This window comes from Protobothrops mucrosquamatus, unplaced genomic scaffold (assembly GCF_001527695.2).
Source record: "Protobothrops mucrosquamatus isolate PMUCROS unplaced genomic scaffold, P.Mucros_1.0 scaffold51, whole genome shotgun sequence".
Taxonomy (NCBI): Eukaryota; Metazoa; Chordata; class Lepidosauria; order Squamata; family Viperidae; genus Protobothrops; species Protobothrops mucrosquamatus.
This window is the reverse complement of record NW_015386432.1, coordinates 693,064-707,227: the sequence shown is the minus strand read 5'-3', so window position 1 is coordinate 707,227 and position 14,164 is coordinate 693,064. Positions and strand designations below refer to the sequence as shown.

General features: G+C 40.2%; 1 protein-coding gene across 1 annotated transcript in view; it reads right to left on the bottom strand.

The window, feature by feature from the left end:
- FAM155A (family with sequence similarity 155 member A) overlaps positions 1 to 7,379 on the bottom strand; it is a 456,024-nt gene extending 448,645 nt beyond the window's left edge. The window contains exon 1 of the mRNA XM_015811815.1: positions 6,711 to 7,379. Coding sequence (XP_015667301.1) covers positions 6,711 to 7,379 — 669 coding nt within the window. The remainder of the gene's footprint in view (positions 1 to 6,710) is intronic.
- Between the last annotated feature and the right edge of the window lie 6,785 nt (positions 7,380 to 14,164).

Below are 14,164 nucleotides of genomic sequence, written 5' to 3'. Positions count from 1 at the left end.
TTAATATTCTTTGTTTCTAAAATGGTGTAATAAGTGAAAAAAGTCAGTGTGGTGTATAAAGTTGGAGTGCTAGACTTAGAACTGAGGAAACTTGATTGAAAACTTTATTTAGATATGTGAAGTTTACTGAATGGCTTGGCCCAACAGGGTAAGAGATATCATCTTGCAAAAGATGGAATATTAATGTAATAAATAAATTGAGAAAGATGACATGGTTTCAAAGTCATAAGTGATTTTTCATTAAGAATCAATAAGAAATGGCCCATAAAATTTGAGTCTGGTCTTTGACAATATGAAGCTGTGGCTTCTGCTACAGATATACACATATTAGTGGCTTGCTGCCAAACTATGGAACCCATGTTATTTCTTCACAAGAGACGGCAGGACAACAGAAAAGAACAGTAAAGTAAAGCAGAACACAACAAAAATTGGAGTGCATGCTAGAATGTCTCTTTCTACACACTGTGCTTTCAGAGAAATCTCTAATGTTCATTCATCTTATACTTACCTCAGCTTATCAATAGTGGGTATATTATTTGCTGCATCAATGCCCATGGAAAGTAAGGCTGTGATTTACTCTCATGGTGTATAAGAAACAGTGCTGATCAAACCAAAAACAATCTCCATAAAATGGTAGAAACAAATTAAATGTAGCCAATGACATAATATCTTCCCCACCCACCTATCGAGGTCATTCCCAATACCATTACACTTTGGAACAACCTCCTTTGTCCAATCCTATTTTATTTTACATTTGATTTTTATGGCCCAGGTTTGCCTTAATGGCTTTAATTAGAAAGCCTAAGAGGAAAGGATTTCACACTTTCTATTCTTTTTTTAATCAGTCTGCTTTTGTTTTAAGAGAATATTCCCTCTCCCCCAAATGTGTGTGTGTGTGTGTATTTGTATGTGTATGTATATTACCTCAAATAAAGCCTGCTGGTATATTTGAGGTAATGTTCTCCAAGTGAAGGAAACGGAATAGGTGCATTACAGAGACAACCAAATCTTTAAAATACATACTTTATATATGTATAAAAGCACATCCACCATATTGTGCTTTGCAAAGTAGGAAAAAAACAACAAGCCAAAATATTGACACAAAAAAAACTTCCATGCATACACCCAAGACTACTTTTTAGCAGCTGAAAATTTGTGAAACAGAATAATGGGGCAATCTGTATACTGTATTTATCCATAAATATATTAAACGACCAATGGGATATCATATATCCATACTCCCAGGTCAATTTTTTTACCATTTTCTAAGTATTTCATTTATTGTTATGCATGTTTTATTTCATATACTGTACTTCATAGTATATGAAACCTGTCTTCAGTTTCATGTTCATGCAAAACACTTCATAATTCAAACCTATTCTATTTATTATACACTTTCTTTAAGTCAACAAACATACAGTTAAAATTTCTCTCTTTCTCACATTTATATATTTCTCAGTAATCTGCTAAAGAGCAAAAATATGGTCTGCATTATGCCCAGCATAAACGTAATCAGAAATTATAATGTTAGTAGGCTATGAGTTTTTTAAGTGGAAATGAAAAATAACTTGCTCAAAATGTTATGACTGAGTATTTTAAAAATGTGGGTAACCCAGATGGGGCCTTCAACTATTCTTGTACAAGTTTTCATTCTGTAGTTGATCTGCATCAAAAAGAAGCCACAGTTTGTCCTTTCAACAAGTTCAGTCCCTGATTGAATGGAATAAGAGACCACCGAGTAGAGCGTAAATCAGATTTTCATGTTTTTATTACTTGTAATTGTTGTTTTAATATACAAAAAAGAAAAGGAATTTTTTAAAAAAGAAGAAACACAAAAAGAATAGACCAAAGTCACATTATATGGCATACAATGCAGCCTGCTTTTTAAAAAAAGTCATTAAATTTTGATCACACAAAATGATATTCATTAGTTTTTCCATTACAAAGAGGCAACTTAAATATAGCAAGTGAACATTTTACTGAAAAGTCCTTGGTATTCTCTGAGCTTGGTTGCTTTCTTGCAGACGTTTCATTACCCAAACTAAGTAATAGCATTAGTGCTATGATGACGTTACCTAGCTTGGGTAATGAAATTTCTGCAAGACAACAGCCAAGCTCAGAGAGCACCAAGGATCCCTCATTTCAACCCTGAGCTACAAATATTCTCCTTCATTTGAACATTTTACTGTAATCCAAAATTGTAAATCTAGAGAAGCAATAACAATTAAGCATGGGGCAAATTATCATATTTGCTATCCCTCAAGCTCAATAAGTCTATAATACTTACATAGTGGTAATTTTTGAATTGTTTCACATATCATTCAAAATTATGCTCTCATCTTTAAAATATAATGATCATTGCATCATTATATTATGTTTAATGGATATCAAACCAAAATGGAAGGAAGTGTTCCTTCATCCAATTCATGCCTTTATCATCTCTCAGATGGACTACTATAATTCACTTCACATAGACACCCCCCCTTGAAAACCTCTTGGTAGCTTCAGCAATGGCCCATGTGTTTGCTGGACAGTCATGTCATGACACACCATTAATTCAGTTGCTATGTTGATTGCTTGTTTGTTTCCGGATATAATTCAGGATTTCAGGCCTACCTTTAAAGCTTCACACAGGCTCAGGGGAGCTACAGATAGCCTTCCAAATTAGGTTCTGTCTGCCCAATTTGGACAACCAGAGAACATCTTATGAAGGTATCCTTGGGCCAGAAGCTGAAGTGTGAAGACGCATAAAGTTGAGATTTCTTCCCAGAAGCTCCATGCTATGGAACACAGCTGCTCTTGTCCTAGCTTTCTAGAAATTAGTAAAAGCTGGCTGTTCCAGAAGACTTTTGTTGTTTGTGGAATATTAGTACCGATCTTAACTATTAATTTGCATTTTATGCTTATGTTTTAGGTGTTATATTCTAAAATATTTTCATGTTTAGTATCAGTATACTACTTAGAATGTATATTTGGAATGAGATAGCAGACATAGACAATAAATAAATAAATAACCAACTAAGTCAGTGCTACCAAGAAAAAAGAAAAGAACAAAGCAGAAACACTGTCAAAACTCCCATCAGGGATTTGACCGAGCAAGCCCACTACTACCTTGCACAGCTAAAGCAGATATTCCCACATTATCTTTGTAAATAGGATGATCTGTGAAAAAAATTGCAATTTCCCCCCTAGATTATTGTTGTATTATGGTTAATGAATATGCCACAACACCTATTATTACTGTTCTGAGAAATCTTTACCAGGAACACAAAGTTACTGAAAGAATTGAAATTGAAGAAAAGAGAATGGGTCAGAATTGGAAACAGGTATAACAAGGGTGCATATTTCCATATATCTATTTAACTTTTACAACAAATATATTATAAAAATAGCAAAAATAGAATTGATGACAGCAGGAATCAAAACAAAAGGATAAAACATTAACAAGTTGAGATGAGCAGATGACACCATTGTTAATCAGGAAAAAAAGATTTAGAATACCTCATTATAGAAGTAAAATTGTAAAGTAAAATATAGATTAATATTAAATATTAAAAAGAGAACGGTGATGTTAATCAATGGGCTTAGTGAACTCACGATTGAAAAGTGAAGGTGGGAAGAGTGTTTGGGAAGTGAAGGTGGGAAGAGTGTTTGGTTTTCTTGGGCTCAAAATAAATAAAGATGGACAATGTGCTAGAGAAGCAAAGAGAAAATTAATTCGGGGGGGTGTCAATGATAAACATATGTTTATGTTTATGCAATACCATGAACACTAAAGAGATTTCTAAGCTTAACAGTGCTCATTGCTAATAGATATTTGATGTCTGAATAACAACTTATGTAAATACAATTAAAAATAAGAAAATCTCTACTTAGGCGTGCACACAACCTAAAGGATGTGTGACAAAAGAAAAAGACATGAAATCAGAAAAATAATAATCCCCAAACAAATGCAATTGGACAAAGAGCTGTTTATGGAATAATTTTGTATCCAGGTCAAATGTAAAACTTATGTTGTTTTTTATTGTTATTTTCATGTAATACCATCAGTTCAAGCTAACAGGTCAGCTAACGCCAAGAAGCTTTAGAATGCCTATAGTTAATAATCATTCATAAAACTAAAGAAATCTTATCTTTGGATGACTAAGGCTGCAGTGGACATAGTAAAGCCCACAATGTTGTGACTGATTCATAACTGAAAATATTACTTTAATGTGATGCACTTTAAAGATATTCATGGGATAGTTACCAAAAGAAAAAAAATGTTTTTCATTACAGTTTCATTACATTTCTTAAAAAAATCTGTTTTTATGCTACAGTACAAATAATAAAATATCAGAATAGTGCCACACTAGTAGCCTTTGAAAATTACAATACACAATACAATTCTAGGAGCATGATAAGAGAAAACACTGGCTGTGCCAGCCATTCATTCTTTGAGGTTACTTGTACAAGAAAGAGGTAAGGACAGGGAAAGCAAATGCTATAATAGATCATGTGCATATTAAGTATCATTGCATTAGTTACTGAATGTAAATTGTAAACTGCAATAGATGCTTACATGGCTGTTATGGAATAGTTGTATCAATAGCTTTACTGAGGCTGTTTATTGTCTGTTTTAAAGCACAGTAAAGGTGACTAACAGCACATAAAACTAGATAAGATATAAAATAAACAGTATTTGAAATTCTAGTTCACTGTATCTTAAACATTCAGAACCAAAACAAATTTTATCTTTAGCTATCACTTAGGTCAAATATTATGTATCAGAGATTTTACATCTGTAGATGCATTAAAATTTTCATCTAATGCTGAACGGGGGTTAAAAAATCCTAGTAGTTGAGATACTGAGGCTTCTACCTTCCAATGTGCTAAGCAAAACTCAGTTATAACCAAGCTTATTAAGTATATGATAATATTCAGTTATCATAATGATCAACAAGGTGTTGAGTGACTTAGAGTCTTCATTTCACAAACAGTACTGTAACATCAAGCAGCAAGGATATCACTAAGCACTTTCAGCACCATGGACAGCATCGAGCCTCCGCAGCACTATGTTCCATCAGGCAGGATTGGACTGTACCTTATCTGATTCAGTTTACAGTTCAGAATAATATACAACCTCAACACCTCCTTCTCCTTCTCCTTTTCCTTAAATATGAAGCAACACTTATATTGATCACAAGGACAAGCTTCCAAGACATTAGCAATAACATGTGTAACGTTGAACTGTTTATTATATCCCCAAAGTCTGGATATCACAAGTTTATTTATAAAGATACTATCCTCAATGCAAACTTTTAAAATAAGTTGCTTAAAAAAAACCAGAAAACTCTTCTTGACCAATAAATATTTCCTGAAGGACTACTTCTTGGGGGGGGGGGGTAAACTGGTTCAATCTAAAAGTGTTTTTGGATATTTTACATTTTTTGCTTTTTTACAAAACCTTAAAACAAAATGCAGTGATCTTTAAGGTTTCTTAAGATATTCACTATCCAGATATTTTTCTTTCAAAAGAATATTGCTGGCCTTTGTATTTTAAAGCATAACACAATTCTTACAGAAAGTGATCACATAGTCAATTTAATTTGTTTAAAATAAAACCATACCATTAGCTTTAGAGAAAATTATTTCCATATGAATTTACCTGGGACCGCAACTGTAAAGAAATTCACTACAACAGTTACAACACAACAAAAAAATTTGCTACACATGCAATTGTGGCTTGAGCAGAATGAGAAAATAATCAAGTGTGCAGACACCACAATTCTACTACCATCAGGGCTTTCTACCCAGAATCGCTGCAGAATTTATTAGCAGTTAATAAAACTGGAGTTGATCCTAACTCCAGAGATTTAATAGAGAAGATTTGAAGCACACACATGAGCCAAGAAAAAGAAAGTCCACCGGGGACTACTTCCTTTCCTCTATGACTCAATTAACATCCTCTCTAGTACTCCTCAGATAATCACCGAGCTTTGATTCCCAAAGGTTGCAGGAAGCACTTTAAAGCCCCAAAAGCAATGAATTCAGACAAGATTGTCCTTCAGAGAGACGCTGTAAGTACTTGACCAAACACGTAGCTATTATTTCTCTGTCGTTTATTCTCGATAGTCCGGAAGTGTAGAAAAGAGAAACACCAAGCACGTTATCTTTGGTAGCACGGGAAACTATGAACTGTGCCTATTACACGCACACAAAACCCAAAAAGAACATATATTTAGTTTCCCTCATCTATTCATCCCTACAAACACAGCAACTTCAAAATAACTTCCTCTGCAAAGCAACTATTCTGGCCCGCTGACCTCTGAATGACGCCTCTTCCTTGCCAACTCCGGGAAACAACCGAAATCACAAATCAGGTAAGGACGGCATGGGAAAACCCCTTCCCAACTATTCCCTTCCCCCAGCTTCAGCCCATGCACGTTCCTCACCTTGGATCCTGCTCGCTGGCACGCCGCCACTTGTCCCTGCCAAGCCGCATTCCAGCCCCAGGCGAAGAGGTCCAGGGGAACCAACAGTGTCTCGCGGTTCTCGGAAGGAAACTACCTCTGCCCTCCCAAGAGATCGAGGATATCCGTTCTCTCTTTTCCCCCCCCTCCACGCCTTGACCGCGCGCTTCCTCGAAGACCGCAGGCCAGCAAGGTAGCCACCAGACCCCAAGGGTAAAATACACACAGCCGCCGCCGAAAAGCAAGCGAGGCTCCTACCTTGCAATCCTCCGGACCGGATTTCACCGAGTATTCCTCCGCCTGCAGGTATTTCTGGAGCACGAGCTCGAACTCCCGGTAGCGGTCCTGAGCTTGTCGGTCGTACCTCTGGTAAACCAGAACGCAGCGGCGGCAGGAGCGAAGCCAATCCTCCTCCCTGCTGCGCCGATCCCCTTCCCCAGCGCCCCCGTCGTCGTCGTCTTCTTCGCGATCCTCGCCGTGGTCCACAGTGCAGTTCAGCGTGTCCGGGCGAGAAAGCCCGGCGAAAAGCTCGCGCAGCGTATAGGAATTACAAAAGGGAAGGTAGAGCTCCGCCTGGGCCGAGCCCCCCGGTTGTAAGCGGCGACAGGCAGCCTCGGCGTCGCCCAGCAAGCTGAAGCACTGGCCGGTGGCCGGTGCGGCGGGGCTGCTGCTGGGGGCCGTCCCCCCTACGTCGTGCTCCATGCCCGGCTCCGCGCGGCGCTCCCGGTCCCGATGGCGCCCGGCGGCGACTTGCCTAGCCTCAACGCAGAGCCACAGGTGGTCGGAGAGCAGGACGGTGAAGAAGAGCAGGGAGGCCAACGACAGGCGCCATTTCTGTGCCCGCTCCGAGTCGGCGAAGGGCTTGTCGGTGTCCCGCGGGCCGAAGCACACGCCCGAGCCGGATCCTCCCGTGGGGCGGCTGCTCATATTTCGGGAGCGCGCAGCCCCGGCCGGCTCCACGGCGACGGGGGCTCCGCAGCCGGGCTCGACGGCCCCACGGGCATGGACACTGGGCGGCGGGGCGCCAGGCTCCCCCCTCAGCGAAGGGTGACGACGGGGGTGGGGGTGGCCGCGGCGGCGTTGTTGGTGCGAATGGTGGCGATGGTGCTGGTGCTCCTGCGCGCTGGGCTGGGCCGGGCCGGTAGCCGTCCCCTGCCTCCCTCGCCTTTCCTGTCACCCGGGCATGGTCAGAGCACAGGCCCCCATTTTGGCGCCAACACCGCCAGTCCCCCGCTTCCCGCCCGTCGCCTCATGCCGCGCTCCACCGCCCCCACCCCCCACCCCGGCGCCCTGGAGAGCCACCCGGGGAACCCCGCGGACTGCGCCCCCGCTAGCCCCAGACGAGCTCCTGGAGCTGGGCTGGCTGCGGCTCGACAGGTTGCCGGGGCTGCTGGGGAGATTCCAGAGCGCCGGGGCTGAGGTTGCTGCAGTTCCTGCCGCTTTGGAGGTGGCGGCTTCTTCTGCTGCTGTGGCTCTCGCTGCGGCTGGCTCTGCTCTCGCTGCTGTTGCTGCTGCCGCCGCCGCTGCAGCGGCTGCTAGGAGTGTTGGTGCCACTGCGCTGCGGTTGCTGTGGCTCTCGCTGAAGCTCCCGCCGGGCACGATCCCTCCCGGCTCGCGGCACGGATTTGGTTGCCTCCTGCCGCCCGGGGGCCACCCTCATCTTGGGGCCCTGCGCTAAGTTGCCGCCATCTTCGTCCGGGAGAAGCACTTTTTCGGTGGGGAGCGCACGGCCCTTTGCGTCATCTCCTCCTGCGCCGCCAGCCTGGCGCATTGGCAACGGCGGCGGCGGCGGCGCGGCGTGCTCTGCTTTCTTTCGACTGGGGAGGGGGACGGAGGAGGAGGAGGAGGGAAGCGGAGAGGTTTGGGGAATTGCCTGCCACTCCGTGGCTCGTTCTCGCCGGTTTTAGGACGTTCTGGCTCGAGGGGGGGAAATCTCTCAACTCTCCTCCCTCACCCTTCAGGTAAGATGGATGCCTCGGAGACCCTCGGGGTGAGTGACTCCGGCGTAGCTCTTGCCGATTTAAGGGATCGGTTTCCATTTGACCTGCGCGCCCCTTTCCCACCCACTCTTCCCAAAGCTCTAACCTTCGGTTCGTCTAGCGGCTGTTTCATAGACAAGCAGCAGCCAGCTCTCCCCGAGCCACTTCGTAGTGCGGGAGGCACGCAGTTGCATAAAACTTTCTCTTCTGGCTTTTGCGTTTTTTTTTTTTTTAAATAGAAAAGGTAGGCGCTGGAGTCTGACCGGAGTCCTTTTGCGGAGAGAGGGGCAGAAAGCGCTAAATCCCGTTTTGCCGAAAATCGGCCTCTGCGCTATTCTCTCAGCGGAATTTGATTGAAGAAAGTTCTTTTTCACGGGGCTAGAGAAAAATCTTTTGCGTTAATTGTATTTAATAATGATGGTTGTGTTATGTTATGCACTATATGTAGCTGCGCAGTAACATTTTGGAGTAATAGATTTTTGCCTTCCTCACTGAACTTGACCATAAGGACATTCCTTCCAATTCTGAAGCTCATTATTCTATTATAGAATAATATTCTATTATAGGCTTGGAGTTTTAGATTACAAGCGAGTCTGTTTTGTTCTGGTGCACTCCTTATTAAAGGAGCTAATTAGAGGGTGTGGGGGTATAGTTTTAGCCTTCAAAATCTGTTCTTGCTCTCGAAGAAAAAAAAACATTGCCGGTGAGTATAAGGGAAGGATCAGGCAGCACTTAATGCCTGCCCACTCCCATCCAGATACTTCCAAGACTATTCATACTAATATTCACCATGCTTCTGCTATTAGTGCAGCAACTCTCCATCTTCCTTCTAGTTTGATGGCCTGTGTTCAAGAACAGCTACAGCGCCACCAAAAGGATTTGCGGTAGAATAATCTGGCAGTAGGCCACATCCCAATCTGATGCCCATGTACACAAAGTAAATGCCAGCAAATGTGCTAGAGGATGTGCTTCTGAAAAGGAGTCCATAACATTACAGCATCAGTTCCAGTGTTATAATACCAATTAGAAGTTAGACTTTCACATGAAGTTTTATCTTACTCAATCCTTAGGTATCTTACTGATTGGCAGATAGGCACACTGGTTTTATGGATTTCTAGTATTATGAGGTGTGGTTATCTTGTTAATATAGAAACTGTTAGTTAAAATATTTAAATATCTATATGTAATACAGATAATAATACACTTTAATGTATCTCTTTAGTCCTTTAAACATTAACATGAAAGAGATGTGATATCTTCTTTCAAAGAATGATGGCCTCAAATCTGAATCATTTCATATGCTAAGTTATGCTACTGAATATTTTGTTTCCCACAGAAGCTAGACATATATATTGACCCAATATAATTTCAGTCCCAGTGTATCTCTTCTATGCTGTGTCATTAAGATATTGCCTAGTAAATGAGAAGCATAATACGTATATAAAATTCCATTGCTTGCTGTCCAAGCAATCTCAGAGAATCAGACACAATTAAATGGGAGAAAAAAATGGAGCTATTGAGATATTCATGTTAATGTTACAAGAGAAATCACAGGGTAATACATATCAATCACATATGTTTGAATTTTGCTATTTCAGTATTAAGATTAATAAAACTTGCAGGATATGTTAAATTATATTATTAACTCCATGACTTTATGCAATGTTTCCTACAGGAATGGTTAAGGATGTCATGCATGTTTATAGTGAGATTGACAAGGGTATCAGAATTACAGGAAACAGGAAACAACAGTTTCAAGAAGCAACAATGTGAGGTCCCATCAAATTTTAATTTTGATTTATTTGTCCATTTCAGAGAATTCTTACAGGCTCAAATGGTGTATATATATCAAAGTGCAGTTACATTAATAGTTGCCTATCATGGCATTTTCAGGTGGGTTCATATGTATTCATGGCACGGATAAACCTTTTGGAAATTAATTACTATTTTCCCTCTGTCTTCTCCATTATGTTTAGTACCATCTCTTTGTTACGATTGCAGGATGGATTTTGGGACTTCCATCTGCAATAAATCATAGCACTGTAAGAGTACCTATGCTTTATTATGAAAATTTACCAAGTGTGTGCATGTGAACCTGGAGGAAATACAGAAACCAGCCCCAGTTCCAGATTTCTCCTTGCAGTAGAGGATCAGGTTGAGTATAGTCTTGTAATACCAGTAGTATGCACCTATGGTGAGCAGGTGAAGCACTTTTATTTTATTTCCTTTTATTCCTTTCCAGAGTGAAGGGGAAGTATTTGTCTTATTGCAGAAAATGAGAAGAAAGGCAAGATGTTCACAGCTGGTTCCTGATTGACTAAAACATTTTAGCTAATCTCCTGGCCAGAAATCACATTCTGATTGGCTTCTGGTTTTTGATGAGCATTGAGATTTACAGAACAGAAGTGCCTGTAGCGTGAGAATGGGCCATTCAAGGTGTGCTTCATTTCAATCCTAAAAATACAAGACTTAGGTGATAAAATGGCTGGAAGTACTGTCAGATAAGTTGCAAACGTATTATGCCAAAACTGTGTTTTCCAAGTTGGCCTAAACCAAGTATGATATAGGAGACCTGTATTTAGTGTTCATTTCCGCTATGAGCTATTTTTAATTGAAATGCAGTTAACAGAAGTATAGGAGGTGACTCATCTCTTCCCTTTGGGCCACTTATTTATTAAAATAATCTCCAAGGGCTATTTTTAATTCTATTTAGGGGCAGGGGTCCCATATTTGCCGAAGAATATGTAAACAGATGGGAAGATAATTTAAATTGTGGGCAGAGCCCAGAAAGAAATACTGGTGCAGGAACTCACAACTTAAGAATTACTGCACTATTCCTATATTTTTATATACTGGATAATATACTCTGTTCACATCCAATAAATCTAGGGAGCTGCATTACTTAAATTTGCATAATTGCATTTCAGAAATGAAGACTAAATAAGATTCCTGTGCACTGTTTTAAAGAAAATAGGTCTGCAGTAGAAGCTACCTTGCAGAGTCTGTACAATCCTGGAAGAAGACAAGATTGCTTAATAGATTGTTAACAAGTAGTCTACTATTGCTCCTATGAGTTCCAAAGCTCCTCTTTCAAATCTAGCCTACCATTCAAACAAGCAGTTTAATATAGGAATCCTGAATGTAGAAATCCAATAAAGCTTCCCAGACAAGAATCCAGCCTCTGCCTGAAGCCACCCAATGAAGGAGATAAAAAGAGACCACTACCTCTTTGGATAATTAATTTCTGTAACTGTTCCTGCCTTCAGGATGATGTTCTAACATTCAACCAGAATCTGCCTCCCTGCAATTTAAGACTACAAATTCTGTACTAAACCCATTCTTGTGGGATTTTTTTATTTTCAAAATGCTGGTAGTTGTATAACTGTTGTGATCCAGTTCAGCAGTTCTCATGCTGTCATTTGACACTACGTGGAATATATCATTTTTATTGCTTTGATTTACATATGCAAAAATGAAAAATAATGTGAATATACTATATAGGATAGGGCTTACAAACTCTCAATTAGAATACGTTTTACTAGAAAAAAAATAGGTGATCATTAGTCAATAGTCTATACCTTATATATGAGAATGACCGTTAATTAATAGCAGCTAGGCACATGGCAATTATTTTTATAAATATTTATTATTTATAAAAAATAAATTTAAAAATAAATTGTGATGTGTTTTCTATATTTTGGAAACAGACTGATAGTCAAGTGGCATTTAATAAAACAAAAATAAATGATTTAGCTCTTGTAATATGGTACATTTTTCTCCTTTTCTGGTCCAGAAATTATACTAGTCAAACTGTATGCTGATAAAGCATTTCATCTTCTGTGAATATTTCTGAAGTCTCAATGCTCTTCTCAGCAAATACGGTTTGCAAAGAGGGTTGCTCTGATTCTCAACTGCAGCGCACAAGTAGATTCTGCTAAATTGGAATAGGTGCAGTTCTGGTATCCAGCGCTCCCTAGCGTTAGCCTGGGAATCTAAAAAGTAATCAATGATTGAGTTGGAGAGAGATTTTGATTCACATCATGGGAAAGTGAAGCAGATCAATATAGAATCCAACAGTATTATATGTATAAAGTTATTGCTAATTCTCTCTGTTAACTGTTTTGTATTAATATCATTTTTGCCTGGCAGCTTATTTGTGCAAACAGGAAGCATCAAATGGTAACTACTTTAACCCTCTCCTCAGTAGATCTTTTAGATCTTTAGATAACCTTTATTGTCATTTTTTATGTGGACACATTGACACATATTAAAAATGAAATTTAGTTGCTTGCTCTCAAAGTGTACACATACATAACACACATCTAAACATACTATATACAACATACGTATAGACCTATATCGTTACATATAAGTAGCATATAAATATTAATCATTGTCCATCTTGAATACATAACAGAAAGAGGAAGCTTTAGAGTTCGCAAGTTTACAAGAAACTTCTTAACTCCCCTAGTATGCTCTTATTTGTAGGACAGTGTACTTTTGAAATTTTGAAACTTTCAATTTCATTACTGTCACTTTTCAGTTTCCCATTTTCCTCTCCCCCAAATCAATCAAAATTCCATGTCCTTCTTAACTGTTCCTGAACCTGTAACAAAGCATTGTGGCGTGAAGTGATCCAGCCATTCAAGGTTCTAACTTGTCAACTAAGCCATTTTTCAAGATACTCAATTTTCTCTCTCTCTTCAATTATATTTCCCCCTCAGTCTTTCCACACACAGCATTTTATTATCACCATGAGTCCATTCAGCCTTCACTCAGATGCTTTGGTTCTCCCTGTTAATTATTTCTAATTGTTAAAATAGTCTGCGAACCTTATTTTCTTTTGATTCTTTGGTTCTTAACTAATTAACAATGACTTGCACTAGTTATTCCCGTGAATTTCAGGCTCATTAGCACAATGCAAACACATTGACAACTGGAGAAACCCTTGTTCAAAATGCAGACGGATGCCCTTTTCAAAATAAAATTGCACTTACATGAAAAGCAAAGGTCTGACGTTTGAGATTATGCATGGCAGTTATTTTGCTCCTCATAAGAACCAGAGTGCTTTGCTTTGGCTCAGCTGGATGCACCTGCTACATTTTTGCCTTGTAATAGGATATCTCCCATGTCTTCAAAGAACTACGTAGATCAGGAGTGTCAAACTGCCAGCCCGCAGGCCGGTTTCATACCGGAGCCGCGCCCACCCCATTGCCGGCAACGGCGAAAAAGCTCCGATACGTAGCGCGACGTCACATGACATCGCGAGTTTGACATGTCTGACGTAGATCATCAGCTATTTTCTGTGCACACTTCATAGTATTAATATTGACCTTCCAAAATCCTGCAAAATTTCTGTATATCAAAAATCTTATTTGTCATATATTTATTCATATGAAAATTCATTATTATTACATAACTACCCCTTTTTGCTGTTATTTTTTGTTGGAAACATACTCATATTTTGAAGATTTCTTATAAACACTGTATGATGTGATAAATAAAATGCAAATAAACATGCCTATTTCTACAGGGATAGATACAGGGCTTTTTTTCAGCCGGAACGCGGCGGAACCGCGTTCCGGCACCTTTTTCCGGGCCGGCCGCACCGGAAATAGCCCCTCCCACACCGGAAATAGCCCCTCCCAAATTTTACTTGCATTCCTGTTCTCTAAAGGGGCGGTCCTAGGGTTTGATGAGGGCGTGGCCAGGTTTGAGTTCCGCCACCTTTTC